The sequence below is a fragment of the Diplotaxodon limnothrissa genome, linkage group LG2 (assembly GCF_057381915.1).
Source record: "Diplotaxodon limnothrissa isolate DT_005_m linkage group LG2, D_limnothrissa_male_GT1.1, whole genome shotgun sequence".
Classification (NCBI taxonomy): Eukaryota; Metazoa; Chordata; class Actinopteri; order Cichliformes; family Cichlidae; genus Diplotaxodon; species Diplotaxodon limnothrissa.
In genome coordinates, this window is record NC_140597.1 from 34,932,326 (window position 1) to 34,956,560 (window position 24,235).

The 24,235-nt window shown below is 43.5% G+C and overlaps 2 protein-coding genes across 3 annotated transcripts; one reads left to right on the plus strand and one right to left on the minus strand.

The window, feature by feature from the left end:
* Positions 1 to 532: 532 nt before the first annotated feature.
* LOC146638968 (uncharacterized) lies at positions 533 to 15,271 on the minus strand. Of its 2 annotated transcripts, XM_085372064.1 has the most exons (5): positions 15,076 to 15,271; positions 14,959 to 15,036; positions 5,240 to 5,450; positions 3,196 to 3,429; positions 533 to 3,063 (listed from the first exon to the last, which is right to left on the minus strand). In XM_085372064.1, exons 1-5 carry the CDS (start codon positions 15,235 to 15,237, stop codon positions 533 to 535), a joined length of 3,216 nt encoding a protein of 1,071 aa, XP_085228190.1. In that variant the 5' UTR covers positions 15,238 to 15,271. The 2 variants fall into 2 exon arrangements, with proteins under 2 accessions (XP_085228190.1, XP_085228181.1); XM_085372055.1 differs by having other exon boundaries at positions 14,959 to 15,271.
* A 4,524-nt stretch (positions 15,272 to 19,795) lies between these two features.
* map1lc3cl (microtubule-associated protein 1 light chain 3 gamma, like) lies at positions 19,796 to 20,563 on the plus strand. Its single transcript, XM_085372076.1, has 4 exons — positions 19,796 to 19,853; positions 19,951 to 20,006; positions 20,096 to 20,202; positions 20,374 to 20,563. Exons 1-4 carry the CDS (start codon positions 19,796 to 19,798, stop codon positions 20,561 to 20,563), a joined length of 411 nt encoding a protein of 136 aa, XP_085228202.1.
* Positions 20,564 to 24,235: the final 3,672 nt, after the last annotated feature.

The following is a 24,235-nucleotide window of genomic DNA, read 5'->3' on the forward strand; positions in this document are numbered from 1 at the left end:
ATAAACCTGTAGACTGCTACTCAAAAGGTACCAAAGCAGAACTAGCTGCAGACCGGTACCACATCAATGGACAAGCAGTATTACAATTCTCTGTGGGCCATGTTGCATCTTACACCTCTTTCTTGCTGCTGCGGTGTGCACAATTTACATTACATGGTTTTCTAATACAAAAACTTCTGAGCTTTAAAGTGCTCCATATATACTAAATATCGTGTTTGGGGAAGGTTCGCATTTATTTTATACTTTTTGAGAAGGTTCTAAAAACGTATATGCCTAGTTTTACAAAAGAAACATTACTAGAATGAATGAAGTGACCCAAGACTAAAACTTCACAGACCTGATGTGCCTGAGAGGAACTTCAACACACTGGAGATGAGTGAAAGGACCAGTGGATATCTCATAGCCAGTGTATCAGATCAGTCATAAAAATCCAAATATTGGCACTTTATTTTAAACATCAAATATTACTAATCGTCACTGGTATTTTTGAATGTACAACGCAAACGATGAAGTTCACTTTTTTGTACAGCAGTCACTTCCTGGATGATTTCTGTTTGAGACTAAGCGACCTCATTGAACCAAACACTTTCCTTCCCAAATCCCTCAGTGATCGGGAGCGCTGAAGGGGCAGCCGTGGAGGTGGAGAAGGAGAAAATGAAGGGGAGGAGAGAGGAGAGAGTGAATGGCAGCTGCCTTCTAGGCTCTGAGAACGAGAGAGGTTAAAGAGGCTGGCGGTGGAAGACAGCCGTTTGTCCTCCTCCTTCGCTCTCAGTAGTCTGACCCCTTCGTCTTTTCTGATTCCCATGCCACCATGCCCCACGTCCAAGGAGGAGACCCAGTGTGGCCGCTTTGTGGGCTCTTCGCTGTGGTTCCGAGGTACCAGCAAGCCCTGGGATTCACTCCTGAACAGAGCCCGCCTGGAAAGCTTGAGGCTTGAGCTGCGTCTCTCCCCATCATCTTTACCTCTCTTCTTTGAGAAGACAGGAGAGTTGTCTACTTTAGGCCTTTTGTCACCGCTGCTAGAAGCTTTAACCCTTCTGTGCTCTCTTCTCCAGCTTCCCACGCTGTTCGTTCTCCAGCCATAGCCATACTCTGCCCTGTCTATCTCCTCTCTTTCACTTTCAGACTCTTTGCTCCAGAGGCGTCCGTCAAAGCCCTTCCAGAGTTTGCTGGAGGACTTGTTGGATGTGTGAGCGGCTGCTCGCAACTTCTCCTCCTCCTCACGCCAAACTGAGCTGTAGTCCTCTCTCTTTGCATAACTGCTAACTGTTGCTGCCCTGATCAGCTTATGGGAGGCATGTTTTCCTCTGTAGAGCCCATCACCCTCCGCCCTCTTCTGCCTGCTGTTGCCCTCGCCTCCTCCACTGCTCTGCCGAAGTGATCCTCCTCTTGGTTGGATCCCGCCATGCTCAAAAGGAGAGGTCCTGGTATTGGTGCGGTGCAGGGAGCACTGGAATGGTGCATCTCGTCTGAAAACAGAGAGGGGAGTCGCACCCAGGGGGGATGGTTGGAGAGGGCGTGGAGGTGAGCGACCTCTTGGGGTAGGACGGGAGGCAGGTGAGGAGGCTGTGGAGGAAGGAAGGTCAGGTGTCTGTTGGTAGTGGGAGTGTGAGGAGTAGTGGGAGGAGGGAATGTGCATGGATTGGTAGGGGTGTATGGGGCTGCTGGAGTGTGAGAGAGGAGGGGTGAGGCTGGACTGAGACTGTGGAGAATGAGTGACACTGAGAGACAGCTGTATTGGTCTCTGGGGATTCAAGTCTGTCAGTCTAGTATAGTCATGTGACTGATCTGTTTGAGCTGTCAGGTGAGTTTTAGTGTGGCTTCTCATCTCACCTGCAGTATCTGTTGGGAAGCAGTCAATATCTAGCTCCACGCCTTGTTCCATGAGTCCAACTACAACAGCTCGAGACAGGCCAGAGAGGCGGGAGATCTCCTCCACCATGGGCGAGTCTTCACTTAACTTTGGACTGGAGTTGGACTCCTGGATCAAGCTGCTGCGCTGAGATCCGGGAGCTGATCCTGCATTTGTGCCAAACACTGGCTGTCCAGCCTCAGGTGGAGCACCACTGCTCCAGTCTAATGAGCGACAGAAAGCTGATGAGCCAAACCCAGAGCTGGCTCCAGACCCCAGTGGGACCTCAAGGGAGCTGCGGTGGCTCAGGCTGCTTGGACAAGTTGAAATGCGAGGACGAGGTCTCATTGCTGGGGTGGGTGTAGCAGAAGAATGTGATGAGGCAGAAGCGGTGGAATTGGCCGCAAAGTCTCTCCTCAGAGCTCCGTTTCTGGGATTGTCCACTAGCCCATGACCAGAATTTAAACCGGGAGTCAGGTTCAAGTTGAGGTTTAGATGCAGATTTATGTTTAAGTCTTCTCCGGTGGCTGAAGGAAGATTTCCCAGGTTGATTGAATTCCTGGTGCCCTTTTTTCCGGTGGTGCTAAGGCTGACTCTGGCTGAGTTCCCTAGCAGTGACTTAGAGGGTGTGATGTTGACGCCTGGCTGGGTGGAGGGTGTGCTGCGGCTCTCGAAGGCAGAAAGAGACTGGGTGGATCCGTGAGTTTTGCCAGGGGTGCAAAGGCCTCTGTGTGTTACTGGCCCAGGGGTGGCAGGTGAGGTGAGATCAGAGGTGGACTTTGCCCGACTGTGGTACTGGCGAGCCAGACGAGAGATGTACTGCTCCAACTGGGTGAAGGAGGGTGGAGTGGGAGGTTGCTGAGGCTGGAGAGGCAGAGCTGTGTCAGCATTTGACTCTGTGGGTTCATCATGCTGGGGTCCCTCAGGGCTCACAGAGGCTGACTGTTCTTGATTCTGGGTGGTGAAGAGGGGGCTTTGGAGGGCAACAGCATGCAGTGGGCTTGGGTATGAGTAAACCTCTTTGGTCCGACGGGACATCAGGTCTGTGCAGTAGCGGGAGTCAAGCTGGAGTTTTGAATTTTGGGAGCAGGAGGTGGAGGAGGAGGATGAAGGGTTGAGGAGCGGGAGGATGAAAGAAATCAGGGAATCGCCAAGTCCTGAACAAAGTTCAGACAGAAAGGTCAGACCAGTTGCTTCAAGGTCATTTGGGACTGTAAGAGACAGAGAGAAAAAAAAACTTTAGACTTCAGTGGACATTTCGAGGTATTTTCACTTACAGTTGAAACCTCATATCTACATGGACTGATTTACAAGATAGGGATCTATTGTTTGCACCAACTCACCAGAAACGGGCGTCTCTTCTGTTGGTTCAGCGTCCTCCTGGCTGTCCTGGAGTACAGGTTGCTGCAGCTGCACTGCAACTTCTGGCCACAGGAGGTCAGTGTTGTCAGCACACGCAGGAACCTGCTCCCACAGCTTCAGGGGCCTGGCAGGGGCCACCGGTCCTCCATGGGCTGCGTCGCTGGACACAGAGTAGCAAGAGTCTGACAGGGAGCTGCCGCTCACTGAATAGAAACCTTGAAAAAAAGACACAGACATTTGTAAAAGAGGCATTTCTTTGTGGATTTTGAATGTTCTCCTCTCCTCCTTCTAGGTTCAGCTTCCTTCCACCATGCAAGGATGTACATTCAGGTTAATTATCAATTCTAAACTGGCCTTAGGTGTGAATGTGAGCACGTATGTCTGTCTCTCTGAGTTAACCCCATAGTGAACTGGTGACCTGTCCAGGGTGTATTGCACCTCTCGGATAGACTCCATATAGAGAAAATAACTCGACTAAACTGATAACACACAAACTGTAGTTATCTTCCTTTTATTAAACACACAGAGGTATCTGACAGTGACTGACAGGAAAAGTAAACAAACCTGTAGATTTATTAACTAAATCCACCTCTTAATGAACTCTATTAGATATTTTCCTGGGCTGTAACTGCTCAAGAAATCACTTTAATTCAATGTTCCTTCACTGAATGTGTGTCTCAAAGCTGTGAAACTCCTCCATCCTGCTTTACATTTAGGATGAAGTTATAATCATGGTGTGTGGTAACATTTTTCCTCCAAACAACCAGATTTTGCCCCATCTGTCCACAGAGCATAGCCTCAAAAAACGCCGTGGCAAACAATAGCGGCTTTTGCATAGTGGTGGTTTCCCTCATGATTCCCACTACTTCCATGAACACTCATTAACCTGTAGTGATTTCTGCATACTGCCTCTCTTTTGCTCTTCTGTTACTCTTGGATTCTTTTTCACCTCGTTCAGGCTTGTACGTTGTGCTCTTACTGTGACGTTTACAGGACGCCCACTCCTTTGAAAAGTAGCAGCGGCCTTGAATTGTATCCATTTTTAGGTAGTCGTGTTATAGATTAATGAACACCCAGATCTTCAGAACACCTTTTGCAATCTTTTAAAGCTCCCTGCGTTTCTAAAACATTTCTGCTAAAGCCCCATGGAGGTATATGATTGCAGTATGCTTCCCAGCGATCAATCTTTCTTAAGATGAGCAGACTTTGATATTTATGGCCTTCTTTAAAAAGAGAATCACCCCTACAGTCCACATTTCCAATCTCATCACCTTAACTGGAACAGCTGATTCAAAGGTTCGATTGCTTTTGTCAGCCTGCACTGTTAGCAGTCAAATACTCTTTGTCTCTTACTGTGACTTAGATGAAGCTCAGGCCACGGTTTATGAGTCAGAGCAGAGACATCAGTGCTTCCACAAGATTCACAATCCCTTCTGCATTCGGATAAATAGGTGAGTCAGTAAAAACAAGCTACCATCACCTATAGAAACTCAAACCTCGTAAAAATTCCAAAAGAAAAGCGTCACAGTGCAGAAACCACTGTTAGACATGCAGTGTGAGCCATGAACACTTAGACTTATCCTGAAATTACATTTTTACTGACTAAAGAATGGACAAATAAAAATCATTTTGATTTTAAAAGAAAATCTCTCTATATATTATCATGTCTTTAGGTTTGATAGATTTTCCAGAGCATAAATAATAGTGGATTGAAAAGTGGGTGAGAGTCTATACCTGGCCAAGAAAAGCTTTCAGAGGAAGCAGAGAACGGATAAGAGTTTGAGGAGAGGCTAAAAAATGTTGACAGCAAGAGACAAACTGAGTGAGTCAGTGCCGAGTCACACAGAGTGCAAGCAAACAAAAGTAAAAAAGAGACGTGGTTAATGTTTCATGGAAATTCTCTCAAGGTGAGCTGTAGTTCTATCAGGAGGTGAGAAACTGTTGGATCATTGGACAGCTCAGCGCCGTTGTCTCAGCCGTCTGACATTTAAACCGCCCGAAAGAGGTGTTCAGGTGTGTAATTACCTGAACTAGGTCTGGAGTCGCTGTCCAGGGGGATCATACCATTAAGATCCGGGGTTGGAGGAGAAAGCAAGTCAGAGGGGGCATCCCAGGAAAGAGTGGACCAACGTGAGCTACTCCCTCTGCCCGATGAGAGGTGAGCTGTCCCGTCCCCTGAATTACCCCCGCATTCCTCTGGGCTGCTCTGACAGGCGGTGTCAGAGGGAGAAGGATCCTAAAAAGAAAAGAAGAACAGTAGGTGACGATGGATGATTCATTCACACAGATAAAATGGAAGTAAGGGTTAAAACCACAATAAAAAATCAAAATGACACATGATCGTCATCAAAATGTTTGTCAGTGGACAACTGGAAAAAAACATGACTCATATTAAACATACTGGCTGTTGAGATTTTTTTACTAAACTGCTCTTTGCAGGCCTAAAACTTAGCAAGCATAAAATAACGTTACTTTTTATGCATTTGTTCTTCAGTTGCAGGTTAGATACTGAAAATGCATAGCATACAGCAGGAGTGTGCAAATCTGACAAGAGTGATCGAATAACAACACGATTTTACCAGAAGTCAGGTATATTGATTTACTGTCACTTAAGATATGAATGCAGCAAACATGAAGTAAATGGATGGACTGCTATCTAAATAAATTGCTTTACTGTTATTGGCTTCCCAAAACACAACAAGCTACACTTCACACTCACACACACATTCATACAGAAATGGATGCTTTGGGAGGCAAGTTAAAGTTCTTCCCAAGCATATTCCAGCATCCAACTGGAGGACTCAGGTATTGAACCACCAACCATCAATAAGAAACAGTGGAAGGAAAACTAGAGATTAAAGATCAGCTCTCATGGGTATATATTTGGCTAATATTTAGCCATGGAAACTGCATTAGGTGCATCCATTCAGCTACTTGTTAACACAAATATCTAATCAGCCAACTGCATGGCAGCAGCTCAGTGCATTTAGACATGCAGACGTGGTTAATACAACCTGTTGAACCTCAAACTGAGCATCAGAATAATGGAAGAAAGGTGATTTAGGGAACTCTGAACGTGGCACGGTTTTTGATTCCATACAGGCTGGTCTCATTATTTCAGAAACTGCTGACCTACTGGGATTATCCAGCACTTTCGTCTCCAGGGTTTAGAGAGAAGAGTTTGAAAAAGAGAAAATATGCAGCGAACAGTAGTTCCCTGGGAGAAAATGCTGCGATGATGTAAAAGATCAGAGGAGAATGGTCAGACTGCTTCAAGCTGACAAGAAGGTAACGGTAACTCAAATATCCACTCCTTACAACCAAAGTATGCGGAAGAGCATCTCCGAACACAAAACACATCCAGTGTGTTCTGCAGCTGCAGCAGAAGACCACACTGGGCGCTACTGCTGTCAGCCGAGAACGGGAAACTGTGGCTCTAAGTTGGACCAATTCACGAAATAGAACAGCAATCGATTGGAAAAACACTGTCTGGTCAAAAGATTTCTGCCTCTGCTCTGTTTGGATAGTAGGGTCCAAATTTCGCACAATGAGTGAGAGCACGGATTCACCCTGCCTTGTATCGTTTAGGCTTCTAGTGGTGGTGTGATGGTGTGAGGGATATCTTCTTGGCACTTTTTGTGCATCATTTTAACACCGCAGCCTACCTGACCATGTTCATGCCTTTATGAGACAGTGCACCATCACCCATAAATTCACTCAAACGTCCTCCACACTTACCAGATCTCAATCCAATAGAGCACCTTCGGGGAAAGGGGTAGAGTAGAAAAGCACTATATAGGAGCCAGCTCATTTACCATAAAGCTTCATAAAGAATAATTTAATTAGATTAATACTCAAGTTTACCTAGTTGATAGATGCGTGGGGGAGAATAAAAAGCATGCAGAGGTCAAAACTTTCTGAATATGAAAAAAAAGAAAACCCTGAAAAAGGTTGGATAAAAACAGTGTTGTTACAAAAAAACTACAATATATTCCTTGGAAACCTAGTAAGTTAGAAGAAGAAAGTATTCTAGATGTTATTAAGCATTCAAGTATACTTTCCACCAGTGACAATAAGGATACTGCTTTAAAAACACAGCTTAACCCTCTGCATGTTTTGGTCCAGACCCGCGTGAAAGGGCTGTGCATTCACAATATCATTTACCAGCCACATGCTCCAGCAACGTCACACCACACTTACTGGAACAGTCAGAAATGAGGCCTTGTGCACAACAAGAACAAGAATAACAATCAGCCCATCAAGTTAGCAAAGTGCCTCCATTTTCCAGATTAGTAAGAGGGCAGAAGAGTAACCCCCCCTTCACCCTCTTCCAAATCCCCAACCCATCCCTTTAGGACTGCAGCCAAAAGCCCCTGCATTAGTGTGATCAGGCCCAAACAACAGAAACACTGTGAGTGGTGCTGCTGATCAATCCTGTGGTTACTGAGGAAACAATACAGGTAGTGACTCACTGGGGTGACAGGAGAGGAGGGGGATTCAGAGGATAATGGGAGAAGACAGATGACGTAACAAAGAGCTGCCAGAGCGGCAGAAGGTAAAAAGGGGGATGGACTGTGGAGGAAAGAGAGAAGGAAGGAAACTGTGTGAGAGTTTCAGACTTTGACCAGTCTTCGGCTTATCTCTCCCTCTCAGGTCAGTGAGATCCTGTCCCCCTCCTCACTATTTTTTATTTTTTTTGTTTCCCTGTGAATCTACAGCGAGTCGTGGCTGAGTGGGTGACCAAAACTAAGTGCGAGGGACAAAAAAAGAGACAGAGAAATAGCGGAGTGAGTCACTGAGTGAGTGAAGGCGGTGAAGGGAGAGTGAGGTGAGGTGAAGGGGGGGGTGGGCGGTTGCCGGGCGAGAGAGAGGGGCATCTTGAAGGACCCCCACCTCCCCCACAGGCCCCTTAACAAATAACCCTCCTCCTTCTGCTATAATATCCTTCGAGCCAGCCACCCTCTACTCACCATAGCTACAGCTGCTCGCTCTCTAACTCGCGTTCGCTTCTCCTCCCACACAGACCCACAACAGCACAACAGGCCTGGCGAAATATTTAACTCAATCCTCAGCCTGAACACACACACATACAAACATGCAGTCCAATAGTGACGCGACTTCCTCTCACATGTATGATCTGAAAAATTCGACATTTTTAAAAGACCATTAACTTATTCTGCCTGTGCAACGATGTGAAACGCGTTTTTTAAAAGTCTCCTGAAAGGGTAAATATCTGCAACAAATCCGTGCCAGCAACACAAGGCCTTGCACGCTACGGGATATATTGTTACACAGTGACTAGCACATGATCAAATCATTGGAGAGACGGGTGATGGTTCGCTCAGAGCTCTGTAATATGATAGTCCTGCATGTGAGGGAGGGGTGCACATAGAAAATGTATGGGTCGATGGGATAATAATGCTGCAGCGACTGCACAAGCCATACACTTCTTCTTAATAGGTGCATTATGTCATCAGCGAGAACGAATTGCAGCGGTTGGCTTGTCGAGACAGAATAATTTGGTCAAATAGTGTGGGACGGCGCGAGCGATCGGTGTGAAGAACTCGCACGGTGGTCTATTTATTGTTTCATACATTATTAATATGGTATTGAAATGTAAAGACAGCCCACACTGTGAATCTTCATCTTCACTCAGCTTTCAGGATCATCCTGAAAAAATTATCAATGTTACACACTTTTGTTGTTTTACTTGGAGATACCCCGAGGCACAAAAAGGGGGGAGATGAAAGCTGTCACTCCACAAGTGAGGGGGGCTAATGACTCACCATGTAAGATGATGCTTCCCAAACCTAATTTCAAGACAGCCTTCCTTCAATGAGCGCGCACACGGCAATGTAAACACTTCTCATTAGGACCTTATCTGAATATTATTCCCATCAGTTATCGATTTATCGACTCATGATTGAGCAGGTCGTCTACTAATAAGGAGGTCGGTGGTTCAATCCAACATGAGCATTACTGGGCAAGATACTCAACGCTGACTAACCCCTGATGTGTCCATCGGAGTGTGAGTGTGTAAACGTTAGGTTAAAAGTGCTTATCATTTAAAGCAGGGGTCTCGAACTCCAGTCCTGGAGGGCCGGTGTCCTGAAACTTTTCCATGTGTCCCTGTTGCAACACACCTGAATACAATTAGTAGGTCATTAGAAAGAGTATAGAACTGGACTGCATGCTGAAGTGGCAACCTCTAACCCTACTCAAGTAAATGTAAGTAAATGTAAGTGTTTTACTTCTAACAGTACTTTTATTGCACCATGTTCATTCACTCATGAGCTGCTGTAACATGAATCAAATGGCTGAATTGTCACTTCAGCATGCAGTCACGTTCTACAGGGTCTTGCTATTGACCTACTAATTGTATTCAGGTGTGTTGCAACAGGGACACATGGAAAAGTTTCAGGACACCAGCCCTCGAGGACTGGAGTTCGAGACCCCTGATTTAAAGAAACGTGAATATGTGACTGAGGCTTGTAGCAGTGCTGTTCAATACTGCCAAGTAAAGACAGGTCCAGTATGACTGATATCAGTACCCATACCTATAGTTTAAACTTATAAAGGCAGGCTAAATTATTAACTTAAAGTAATTTAGAGGATAGAAACAAAGTATCGATTCTGTCACGCTAGTATCGATATGATACCGGTATCATTGGTATCGATACTACTGATATTTGGATCAACCTGCTCGTCTCTAGCTTGTAGTAAGAAAGCACTCTGTGTGTTTAATGTGAGTAGAAAAGCGTTATATGAGTATCACCGGCTGTTTGCGCTTAATCATGAAGCTCAAAGATATTCAGCTTTCTGCAAGAAACGACAGCTGATTTCCACATTTGACAAGCTTTAATCAGTCCTAAAAGATTTCCTTATTACAGTAGCTGCTGATTAATTTCCTGTCTATTAATTAATCGTTGCAGTTCTGCTGTGCGTGTGAATTAATTAAAGCTCTGCAGCATATTCCCTCCTTCTCCCACTCCTGTTCTCGATGTGTTATGTTCAGCGAGGAGATTTTTATTTTTAAACTCTGAACGGCAATGAGCCGGAATCCGCCATCGTGGCCTTGATGCTCATTTCGAAAGCAAAAAGTTATGTTTCTTCTAGTTTCCAGATTAGATGTCGTTTCAGTAACTCAAAGCTTGTTCTCTCCATACAACAGATTGCGCAGATCTGAATTATTCATAGTATTAATGCAAATTAAATGTGTTTTCTGTCCATTCTACAGAACCACTGCTCTGTTTTTTTTAAAACATTTGTTCAAAAGCCGACATTCTTTAAAATACTCCCTCATTTTAAACTGCATTTTTCAGCACGGATGACACCACGGCCGTAACAGTCAGCCATAACCCTGATGTGCGCAGTTGTGGCTTCTATCCTCCTCTTTCTGCTGCTAGAGAGAAAAAATGTGAATCATATTTCAAGAGTTTATTAAAAAAGAAAGAAAGAAAGAAAAAAAAATCTAGTGTTGCGGTAGAGCACATTATGCTATGAGTCACCAAATCCTTGGCTTACAAAAAAGGCTGAACAACCAATGATTTCCAAAGTAATGAGTAGTGTATACAGGGAAAATGAATATAATGGGTTTACATATAAAACTGTATGTTGATTCTAGTAAACAAAGCAGTAGGTAACCGTCAACTTTCCCTTCCTCGTTCCCTCTCCATCTGCAGCTACATGTCGCAACAAGACAGAAATTTGTTTCCCTTTTATGCAAATGTTGTTTTGTGTGTGCGTACCATGTTTACATATCTTTGTTTTGACCAAAAATTGGAACGTTACTACACTTGTGGGGACCAAGAACCCTTATGGGGACAAAATGCATGTCCCCACGAGTTTGTAGGCATTTTTGAGGCTCAAAATGTGGTTTTAGTGTCAGGGTTACATTTAGGTTATGCTTGTGGTTATGGTTATGGCTGGGAAAGCATTATGTCAATTAGATGTCCCCATAAGGATATGAAAACACAACTGTGTGTGTGTGTGTGTGTGTGTGTGTGTGTGTGTGTGTGTGTGTGTGTGTGTGTGTGTGTGTGTGTGTGTGTTGGTGAAGGCCAGCCAGGGCAAAGGGCAGCGTGCCAGCCTGCTTGCTCTGCTACATCGGCAGCTCCCTTCAGAGGTGAGAATGAGCAATGCTGCTCGGCCTCTCCACAGGATTTCTCAGCACCACGGGAGGAACTACAGATGAGATGTTGGTGGGTGGGTGGTGAGGAAGGCGGCACGTTATGAGCAGCGCTTCCATGCGGATGCCCTCTCTCAGATGGGACTGCAAAAAAGCTCTCTCCCATCACTTTTTATTTCAAGTGTTTTCCGCTTCTCCTCTGCAGACTATTTGTGGGGATACAATTTCATTTCACTCTGTCAAAAATAAATAAATACAATATTCTGCAGATGTGACCTCAGCTGTAGCCTGGCTTAAACAGAACATGTATTAATATGCTGCAGGCTGCTGACTAATACCGCTCACTGGTATCAGGAACACATATTCACAGTGTAATAACAGGTTGTGTAAAGCCACCATGATGAAGCATTTGTTACTTTCTCAGAACGAGTGTTATTCCTGTAGCTGTCGACGGCATTGTTTCATATCACAGCAGACCATGGAAACAATCCGGAGATAACATACAGTGGAGCAAAAAAGTATTTAGTCAGCCACAGAGGTCAGTAATTTGCACCAGAGGTACACTTCAACTGTGAGAGACAGAATGTGAAAAACAAATCCATGAATCCACATGGTAGGATTTGTAAAGAATTTATTCGTAAATCAGGGTGGAAAATAAGTATTTGGTCAATAACAAAAATACAACTCAATACTTTGTAACATAACCTTTGTTGGCAATAACAGAGGTCAAACGTTTACTATAGGTCTTTACCAGGTTTGCACACACAGTAGCTGGTATTCTGGCCCATTCCTCCATGCAGATCTTCTCGAGAGCAGTGATGTTTTGGGGCTGTCGCCGAGCAACACGGACTTTCAACTCCCGCCACAGATTTTCTATGGGGTTGAGGTCTGGAGACTGGCTAGGCCACTCCAGGACTTTCAAATGCTTCTTACGGAGCCACTCCTTTGTTGCCCGGGCGGTGTGTTTTGGATCATTGTCATGTTGGAAGACCCAGCCTCGTTTCATCTTCAAAGTTCTCACTGATGGAAGGAGGTTTTGGCTCAAAATCTCACGATACATGGCCCCATTCATTCTGTCCTTAACACGGATCAGTCGTCCTGTCCCCTTGGCAGAAAAACAGCCCCATAGCATGATGTTTCCACCCCCATGCTTCACAGTAGGTATGGTGTTCTTGGGATGCAACTCAGTATTCTTCTTCCTCCAAACACGACGAGTTGAGTTTATACCAAAAAGTTCTACTTTGGTTTCATCTGACCACATGACATTCTCCCAATCCTCTGCTGTATCATCCATGTGCTCTCTGGCAAACTTCAGACGGGCCTGGACATGCACTGGCTTCAGCAGCGGAACACGTCTGGCACTGCGGGATTTGATTCCCTGCCGTTGTAGTGTGTTACTGATGGTGACCTTTGTTACTTTGGTCCCAGCTCTCTGCAGGTCATTCACCAGGTCCCCCCGTGTGGTTCTGGGATCTTTGCTCACCGTTCTCATGATCATTTTGACCCCACGGGATGAGATCTTGCGTGGAGCCCCAGATCGAGGGAGATTATCAGTGGTCTTGTATGTCTTCCATTTTCTGATGATTGCTCCCACAGTTGATTTTTTCACACCAAGCTGCTTGCCTATTGTAGATTCACTCTTCCCAGTCTGGTGCAGGTCTACAATACTTTTCCTGGTGTCCTTCGAAAGCTCTTTGGTCTTGGCCATGGCGGAGTTTGGAGTCTGACTGTTTGAGGCTGTGGACAGGTGTCTTTTATACAGATGATGAGTTCAAACAGGTGCCATTCATACAGGTAACGAGTGGGGGACAGAAAAGCTTCTTACAGAAGACGTTACAGGTCTGTGAGAGCCAGAGATTTTCCTTGTTTGAGGTGACCAAATACTTATTTTCCACCCTAATTTATGAATAAATTCTTTACAAATCCTACCATGTGAATTCATGGATTTTTTTTTTCACATTCTGTCTCTCACAGTGGAAGTGTACCTCTGGTGCAAATTACTGACCTCTGTCATCATTTTAAGTGGGGGAACTTGCACAATCGGTGGCTGACTAAATACTTTTTTGCCCCACTGTATTTGGTGAAAAGTAGCAAGCACTGCTGGGCAGTTTGTTTGTAAAGCAGCAACCTTTAGTTCTGAGGAAAACAGGTCTGCACATAGTATCTACAACAAAATCCCTTCTGTAAAGAATCTGTTTTTGTGAAACTGGGCATCTGTGCAGTGGAGGTTACTGTGATGCTTCAGACTTGTGGGTTGTGGTGCTGCCTGGCTCTGAAACTATTTATCATTTTCATTAAAATGTAACGTAAATTTGGCATTTGCTCAAATTCCAGCCTGAACCCATCACCTGTTTGTCAAGTCTGGAAATGTTCCAGGTATAATCCACATTGTACAAAGTAACACACCACTTCATGTGCAATGCAGTGAAGTTTCAGATTACTTTTGCTTATTTTTGGTATTAAAGTTGCTGGAAAAATGTTTGTTTTATTTATTTATTTTTTAGATGGCTGTGAATACCATAAAAAAGGTGTTTAAACTTGAAGCCAGTCATTGCAATCAATGTCCATCCATCAATGTTTTCTAGCATATAATGCCTGATGTTCATGTTGCATGTCTCCTTTAACCAACAATCAAAAACCAGAAAATATTTGTTTAATATCAAAAGACAAATTTAACAAGTTGAAACAGTGGTCATGTCTAATATTTTCAACATTATATTTCTGTTTATAACACTGGTCATCCTCTTCCTGTGCCCTCTTGCCCATTGCCATTTTACATTTATTATGTTTTGTTAAAAACACACACACACACACACTGATGGATGCACCCACAGTCATCTTAATCATCTCATTTTTGGCCGATTTTACATCTTGATGACTCCTCAGCTTTAAATGTAGATCACCAATAACGGAGCAGACCAGCTACGGCCCCGGGGCCCATGCCTCAGGATGAGACCTGTTCTCATCCTGTCCTCCTGTATCAGCCTACATGTCAACCCACATTCTCCACACAAAAGACCTGCATATCCATTTCAGGGCAGGTTTGGGGAAATGGGGTTAAATGGGTGTTTAGAGACAGCCTAACCCTCTTCAGGTTGGTCACACTCCACTGAACATACACACTTTAAAAAAAAAAAATAGGCAGCGCACTTTTTAGACAAAAAGTGGAGGGGCTGGTATTTAGAATGTGATCAGAGTAATTGTAAATGCAAACGGAGAGCCAAAGTGACCTTTGGAGAGCTTATGGTCCTGAGCCAAAAAATGCAGCGCTGGCTTGTGTATTAATACCTGCACCTGATTTGAGCGCCACATGTTTCTTTCTAACCATGAGGCAGGGCACAGAGCCAGAGCTGGTCCCGGTTTCCTGACCTCAGTGACATTTGCTCCATGTCACACACACACACGCACACACTGCATGCCTGGCTTGATCTCTGGCACCATCACATTCAATTGAGTATTCAGCTCTCGGCACAGCCGTGCGCTCGAGGCAGCGATAAAATCTGTCTAGTGAGTCGCAGAGGGACTGGCTTTTTGGCAGATCACCATCAGCCCTTCATTCATATTTAATCATCTGTCTGTGGATCCGACCTGTGAGCTGACAGACGTACTGACTGACCTGTTGCCGGCGGGATGTCGCAGAGCCATGCTCGGCATCCATTGCGCCGCTTTCCGAGGTCTCTCTCCCCTCCTCCTCCTCCTCCGCCGCCCGTGGATCCTCAGCGTTGGCGGCAACGGGCGGTCGATCCTCCAGAGCGGCGTCCACCATCTCCAGGTGTTTGCACCTGAGCACCTCCAGCTCCATCACTCCGGCCAGCGTCGCTTTGAGGCGCTCTCCGATGCGGACGCGCTCGGTGCCCGACCAGAGCGAGTTCACGCATCCGCGGCGGGCGGCCATCCTCCTCAGGGCGCACCGCTGACCACCGCTCAGTTACCGCACACCGGGATAAGGGAAGGAACGGACTAGGGTCCAGCACCAGGTAGAGCCACACAGGTCCGAATGAGGGATTTCAACATAGCAGCTGCTTGGTTTAACGCAACATCAAGGATAGCGGCTCATTCTAACGTGCAGTGTAGCCTCGCGGCTTCAGGCAGCCCCGCTGACTGACTGACACAGGGCTGGAATTAATGAATCCACCGGCAGACTGAAGACACCTCAACGAGCCATGACTCATACTATCCCAGGTTTTCATTTCCGCTCGACATTGTCCATTTTTCCTTCCCCTGTCACTTTAAAGCTCGCAGGTCCGCCGGAGTTGTCCGCAGCGCTGGACTCCGTGCGCTGCGTCCCCAATGAGACAATGCAACAGAGAGGCAGCGATAGCGTTACATGTGGGAGCAGGCAGAGGGAGAGGGGAAGGAGGAGCCAGTGTGCAGGAGCTGCACACGGATTGGACGACCAAGTTTTTTCGAACGGACGCAAGAAAATTCCCAGAGTGTCCAACTTCAGCGCGCAGGATCGCAGAGGACAGATGCACTGTTTCCTCAAGTGTTCATCCAACTATAGCAGTAGAAAACACCCCAGCACCCACGCTCCGAGCAGCACACTGTGCACATAATCAGCAGGGTCGTTTCTCTGCTCCACTTTTTAGCCCATGTTTTGACCCCTAAACTGATTTTTTTTTTTTTTTATGTAGAAAAGTTGAATTTTTAATGCGCTGCAAGTGTTTTTTTCCATCGGCTATAACTTGAAACTTGCACGTATTTCATCTTAAAAGCTGCAGCTATGCAAGATTTTATCATCTCTGCAAGATGGGGAGTAGAGCTGCGATAAGAAGCCACGTGACCCAGTATGAACAGCTTTATTTGCCTGCGTTGACGTTTCTGTAAGAAAAGTAGAATTTTAACTCCATTACATTTAAAACTAAGAGTCTTTGTTCTACTTCAGAAGCTCACTAGATAAACACCTTTTGTGTAAAATGCTGTCTTGTCATGTGACTTCAAACAATATTAGATATTGAGGGAATGTGTGACTAATTTAATAAGAAGATATTGCAGCAGTAATCTGATTACTTTGAGGAGTGCTTTTCTTTGAGATATAATGTGTATAATGTTAATGTGGCTATTTTCTTCACTGATACATTGCATAGAGTTGAATACTATAATCCAATGCCTGCATTAGTGAAATCTATACTCTATAGTCTTATTGAATGCACATATCAAAGGACGATCTTTGTATTCCAAGCGAAGTCTTTAAGCATTTATCCCTTCTATCGCATGTAACTCTATAGCTAAACAGCACACATGAGAGATGCTGCTCACCCACACAGAAGCCTGCATTTGCTCTGTCTGATTACGCCTCCTGTCATTTGGAGTGTTGCTGACATTTACCTACCTATTTCCACTAAACATTATGCTTTAGAATAATTGCAGGGTAAATAAATGAAAGCAGCTGTGTTTGCCATCCATCCAGTTTCTTTCTCCCTGGATTCTTATCCGTCTAATTCAGGATTTGGGGTGGGTGGAAGGCGGGGATGAGAGTGGAACATATCCTAGTTGTCACATGTGATACGCTAATAGTCAAATAGCTTCAAGTTTTAAAAGCTGCTTATACTTTCTTATATGTATAGTAATAAATCATTATAGTTTACGACCTTCTGCTAACATAAGGAAGAGACTGAGCACAGGAATTGTGCTGAAGCAGCTTCACAAAAATAAAGTTCCTACGTGTGGTGAATGAGGGTTACCAATGGTTACCAGTCAAGGTGAATCAGGCCCCCTCTCTGGGGGCAAAGTTTGACCTTATATGGGGAAAAAATCACAACAAAGTTTTTATCCTCTTCTTTTCTTGGGAAAAAAATGCACAGCTAACACAAAAGTGCTTTAGTTTCAGCATCGTTGACACCGTCGTGATATCTACTAGTAAAAGTATGCACTCTGCAAAAAGGGTCTTTCCCTATTGTTTGTTTGCTTGCCTGTTTTTTGTACTCTAGGGTCTTTATTTTACAATATGAAGTTCCTTGAGGTGACTGTTGTTGCAAATTTGTGTTAAACAGATACAACTGAACTGACTTGTTTGTCACTTTTGTGGTTTTCTTGCAACTAAACAGTTTGGATCTTTTAAAATCTTCATTTATTTTGTGATGACAAATAGCATAATCCTAAATTACCTTGTGCTGAGTGACATTCAGTGACCTCTGAGCACTATTTGCTCTCAGAGTGAGCTACCCTGGCCAGTCTACTGTGTTTACTGTATGTGACATGTGGGCAGCTTGGAGTTGGCAGGCATGGGAGGAGAGGATGCCAGAACGGAGCAACACTGGATCCACCCACAAGTTTCAATTGTCTTACTACAGAAGAAGGTTAAAGCCTCAGAAAAAATAATGTTGTGTCATGAATCAATTTTTTTTTAAATCTGAAAGAAATCTGAGATTAAATCAGAATTCACAGGAAACAGTCAGAATTATGACTTTATTCTCATCAATCGGATTTTTTTCTTTCATTTCTGACTTTTTCTCTAAAATCTGACTTTCCTCTGAAGTCTGACTTCTCAGAATCCAGATTTAAACTCAACATTTCAACTTTAATCTCAGAATTATGATTTTCTTTTCTCACTTTATTCTAAAAATATTGAGAATAGCCTAGTGATATAATAAATGAGAGTAAAGTCAGAAATCATCTCTCGAAATGAGAATTTTGACTGTTTCTCAGCATTACATTTATTTATTTATTTTTTTAAATTCTGACTCTGTTAGTTGGATTTATATTCTTTTAAATGTACTTCATAAAAATTTTAAAAAGCATAAAGTCGTCAGTTTGGGGGGACAAACTGACAAGAGTTTTTATCACTCCACTAAGAATGAAGCCACTGGGGAAAATGTCATGATAGGCATAGGTGAGCGTCTCCTCTGCAGTGCAGGGGACCTTTGGGCTACCTTCCATCCAGCAGAGGGCAATCTTTATCCAGAGTAGAGCAGCTGTCCATTGCTGCATGAGCTCCTTAAAGAGAAATGCATTGTTCATAACTCAGCTGACAGTTTATTCACAATGGTTTCCACAAAATCTGAACTCACATTTTTGTAAAACTAAATATAGTTAAATTACAGTCTTTGTGGAACCAACATAAATAGCTGTCACTGTGATGATACTTGCTGAACTCTTGTTGCAAAATACTAGTTTTAGCTCCATAACAAACTGACAACTCCAGTAAATTCAGGAGGGAAGCAGCTTTCATGCAGATTTTAGAGCTTCCAAAAGAAAGAGAAGTGTAAAGAGACTGAATAAATCAAAATAATACAGCCCCAGTTAATATAATGATAATAATAACACTAATAATAATATTAAAGTTTATGTGTAAAGCAGAATTGCAAAGTGCTTCTGGCAAACAAAGAATAAAAGAACAAACTAAGAGAAAATTATAAAAACTATTTACAAATCAGTTAAAATGGGCCACACAGCATTCAAAAATGACAATACGAAGAAGATACAGTGTGACCTGCTGTAATAACTTAAAATGAAGACAAAAACTATCTAAATGTTAAAAGAATCAGCAGAGTATGCCAAAAATCTACACAAAAACGGATACCAACAGATATCATATACATGATATAAACAAGTCTTTGGCAGTGATTTAAAAGAAGACGCTGATGAGGCAAATCAGACTTCATCAGGCCGGTCAGTCAACAACTGATGAAGCTCGACAGCCAAAGCACAATCGCCCTTTGACTTTAGATGTGATGTGGAAACAACTACAGATTTCTGCCTGAGGATCTAAATGAATGTCTCTGTGTCCATATGTGTGAAACACACACAGCACTTAAAAAGGTAATAAGATAACATTTGGAGCTTGCAGATGCTGCAGACATGAGTTACACAGTGCTTCCTGTAATTAGAAGCACACAGGATCAAGTCACTGTCATCACTGGTGCTGGCCATTGTTAGTCAAGGGTAAAAGTTTAGCTTAACATGGGTTAAATGTTCTAAAGATGACCATGGTGTCCTACGTCAGACACTAAGTGAAAGGATAGAAGTATGGCTCATCTAGTTTTTGAGTGTGACAGTTTGGGTTGTGCAGCTTTGTTTAGGAACCTCTGCTTCTCTTGGAGGCGGGCCTCCTTCGTTACGCTGTGTTCTTCACATAGTGTCCTCCTCTGTGTACGTGACAGCAGAACCGAAATCACAAGCCGACGTGAGAACACTCAGAGAGATAGCCAGTATGTGTGAATCTGTTCTGAAGAGGACACACACACACACACACACACACACACACACACACACACACACACACACACACCTCTGCATCCATACACACTTCTCCCCGGGACGAGGAGCGTGTCCTTGTTTGCTGGTGTCACATTTCGACTCCTCCCAGCCCACGCACCCTATAAAACACGAGTGGTCACCTCAGCTCGTCGGGGTTTGCTTACTTCCACCCGAGGGGACTCTGTCGTTAGCCCGGGCGAGACAGCCTCCATCACCATCGGCCTCTGCGAAACACTCAACAAAACCAAGCACAAATGGCTCCTTTTGAGAAATCTGTGGAAACGGTGCCCTTCAAGCAGAGGAAATGCCTCAGTAGGACAATTTGGTTGACCTTTCACTGAGTGGATGCTGTTTTTAAAGCATGTGTGTAAAATATGGTCTTCAAATTATTATTTTTTTTTTTCTCTAGCAACAAGAAAAAATGAAGTGTGCAGCATTCGGTCTAAATTCCCCAACAAGCTGCCTGTAAGTTGATTCAGACTAAGATGTTTTAAAGACATAATAGATGCGTGTTGTTGAACTTCCTGTTAAAGCAGACGTGTTTTTGCTTTTAGGTGATTGTCGAACGTTACATCCGTGAAAGGACCCTTCCCCTGTTGGACAAAACAAAGTTCCTGGTTCCCTATGAGCTCACCTTGGGTCAGTTCCTCTGCCTGCTCAGGTACGTCATCTGTGACTCACAGCAGGTTCTTTTGTTCTGATTTTTAAAGCCCTTTTCTTCTCCTGCAAGTTGTCAGATTTGTCATTCTTCGCCATGCCTCTGCCTCCCTCACATTCTGTCTTTCTTTGTCCTAAAAATCTCAGTCTGCCTCTCCAACTGTCTCCCCTCCAGGAATAAAATCGCTCTGGACTCCACCCAGGCTCTGTTTCTCCTGGTGGCGGAGAAGAGCATGTCTTGCATGTCTTCCAACATGGGGGAGGTGTATACCCGCTACAGAGATGGTGACGGCTTCCTGTATATCACCTATGCCTCTCAGGAAATGTTCGGAGCTCCTCTGCAAGCAGCCAAGCGGCCCTGCTGAGCCTGAAAAGTGATAAAACGAACTGATTTGTGACCAGTGGAGACACCACACAACCAAACCTGGGGAAAAAAGGACAAACTGAGCCAAAGCAAGACTGTTCCTCCCCCCCAAAGAGCACATCTGTCTACCTCATGAAACCTCCCTGGACTTAAAGAGATAACACGAGTCTGTGGTAAAGACTCAGATTTGGTTTGGGGTAACAGGACTAATTATATTTAAGGGTTTCTATTAAAAGATATTCAGTATATAAAGCTTTTTTTTTTTAAATTAAGAAAAAAATGTAAGATTTTTCTTTTAATTTGAATGTTTGGTGTGTATTTTGTCTCTTTAAACATAAAAAAAAAAGTCTTTCTGTTGAGTTTCAATGCAGATAAACCAGTGTTTGTGTTTGTGGCAGCACTTTCCACCCCCTCCACCAGACAAAATCAGGTTAAACATTGTAACTTATAAACACTTATATGAAATCTTCCTTCTGCCCATCCCCATCTTCCCTCAAGAATGTGAAACTGTCCAGAAAACATCTTCATTACAGGAAATATTGAAGCACTCCTAGAGGTACATTTGAAGCTGCTCTGATGTGTTCTTAAATCACCAAAAAATAAAATTTTGTCCCAATAAATTATTGACCTTGTGTGATATTTCCTACACAGATTCTAAGAATACAATTTCTTTTAAATAAGGAGAAATCATCTGGAAGAACATGATTTATTGATAGAGAAATTGATGTATTTGGCAGTTAAGACTCCGATGACCCATCATGGCAGAACAGAATCCCAGTGGTGATTGGATATAGAACAGGAGTCTAGGTGCTGGTGAAGATTAAGACTGAGGCTTGGATGAAGCTCTCACTGAATTGTCTGCTAGGTGGAGATGGGGAGGAGGTGGGTTACATGAATGAGTCTGAAAGGGAGAACGACAGAGAGCGTAGATTTAAACAACGCAAAGTGGATACTGATTGGCTCTAAGAAGGTGGGCAAGAAGATAATTGGACTAGAGTAATGATGACAGTATTGAGATTGACTGTATTGAAAAGCAGTAGTGATGAAGAGAACAGCAAAGCAGCCTAAAACCCAGGAAGGCAGGCAAATGAGTGATTGCAGATCTTCCTTTCTGAACTCATGCATAAGACACGCAAGATTTTTGAGGTGCTGAGTAAGACTGTAATTTCAACTGTAATTGAAATTACAGATCTGGTTCATTTTGATGGCAAGAAAGGCAAGTGAAGATTTCAGGCTTTTACCTTTGGAAGTTTTTCGGATATCCTTGTTTAAAGATTGCATTCAGTGTGCAGAAAAAGTAGGCACACATCTTAAAAAGTGTCCAATATATGAGGTTTATTCCACAGGTCATTAAGGATGTTCAAACTACACTAATGCTGACTTGACTTATATAAGATGAGTATTTAATAGCTGCACATCTTACAGTTTGTACTCACACATAGGCTACAGGTGCTTCATTCCAAGTGGGCTTCCACATGACTGTGTTACATAAGCCTGACCCAGTCAGCTCCCTGCTGGGGTCAGCATGTCAGAGGGTTGACGTGGAGTGAAAGAGAGTCAGGGGCATGGCTGGAATACAGATGAAAAACAAAGAAGCAGTAGCAGAAAACAGTGGAAGGCAAGGAAGGAAGAGGCGAAAAGGGTGACATCCTGACAGAGGAAGGCTGGAAGACGGAAACAATGTAAAGGAGAGATATACAGTGTGGAAGAGCGGCTATCCAAACACACAGTGCACAGAGGCACAGGGATGCAGAGCCAAACAGCCTCTCTCTTCACACCAGCCTGGGCATTCCAGCAGCTTTCTGTCAGTAAATTATCATACCTGAACAGGAGGAACTCTGGAGCTGCTGCCAGCTGGAAATGATCTGCTTGAACCGGGGAGGATCCTGACTTTTCAGGGGGAAGTAAATGTTTTTGGCTCTGTTTTATTTACAATTAAAAGAACATCAGAAGCAAAGGAGCTTCAGTAAATTCCAATATTTTCATAGTAAATGGAAAAAAATTCTTTCTAAATTGCATTTCTTTTCCATTTTAAAGGTGGCCACAAATTATGCTTTATGTTAAATTTTAGGAATCTCTTGGTATCTCTGATTGGCAGAATAATCCAGTCACGTTTCTTAACTAATGATTTCTTTCCAATTTTATTAGTTATCCTTTTTTCCTCTTTGCATCAGTTTAATGACAAGGCTTGTATTTTGATCTTTATCCTGTGATAGTGATGCAGTGGCTGAAATTCAGGATCAGTGGTTTTTACAACAGTTGTTATATTCAACAACATTTTTGTGCCAGAGAACAAAAAGAAATCCATCTTAAAAGAGTTTTTACCTCTTTAATGGGACACAACAAACAAGCATCCACTTTTGGTTAAATTCATTTTGTTTGCAGACACAGAGATGCAACCAACAGTACAATCAGGTAATAAAGTTGCGCATCCTTAAAACATGCAGCTTATGTCCGTAAGTATTTGGACCACAAACCCCATGGACATCACCAGATGCGGTCTTCATGGTTAAGATGTTGCGTCAGGCCTTTACTGCTTTCAGTTTTGTTTTGAATAGCTGAAAAGCTATTGACCTGAGAACAGGCGACTCACTGGGCCACTGAAGAACATCTGATCAGTTTTGCAGCGTTTGGCTGAATCTGAGCAGAGCGTAGAGCCCTGCATACTTTACAGTTGATCCTTTTACTTCTATCAGCAGTCACATCATTAATAAACACTATGACCTGGTTCCACTAGGCGCCCATGTCATAACACTGCCTCCACCATGTTTGACAGATGGCATGGTATGCCTTAGATCACAAGCCTTTTCTCTTCCTACTGTTCTGGACCAAGTTTATCTCTTATCTGTTCATTTACCTTGTTGTAAACTCCCTTGACAATAATATTCCTACCTCATGAGTGTTTTTGAATCCAATCATGCACTTAAACTGTCTTTTGTGGTGTATTAGTGGTGCTGAGCAGCCCGGTGCTGTCACACTTTTTACACATGTACCAGATTAAAGTTAGTGTTCTCTCCCCGATTGGTTTATTTGGGTGTTTCAGCTTAATGATGGTGTACCTTATTTACATTTTTAGTAGCTGTTCGGTTGTTTAGTTCCAGTGAACAGCTACTAAATCCAAGATCAACACTTGGAATCAAATGCAGGTCTTTAATCTGGTTAATTTGAAAGGACAAAAAAAAAAAACAAAAAAAAAAACTGCTCAATCTGAACCTGGGTGATGTGATAAAAATGGTAAATGGCCTGTATTTGTATAGTGCTTTACTAGTCCCTAAGGACCTCAAAGCGCTTTACACAACCAGTCATCCACCCATTCACACACTGGTGATGGCAGCTACATTGTAGCCACAGCCACCCTGGGGCGCACTGACAGAGGCCTTAATGTTTAAAGCACTTTTATGGGCCTAACTGCGTGACTTATGTTAGAGGTGTAACAACACAAAAAGCAATACATTTTTACCATTCAATACATTAAACCATTCACGTCAAGTATCAATAAGTAAATGACATAGAGAAAGGATGGTTATATTAATTTGGGGCAAGAATGCAGATAAAGATAATTAAGACAGAGCAGACCTGTTAGAAATCTGTGCAGCTCCTAATAACTACATAATGTTTACTGTCACCATCACGCATGTGCTGGAAGGGCGTGGGAAAGTAGAATTGCTTACAA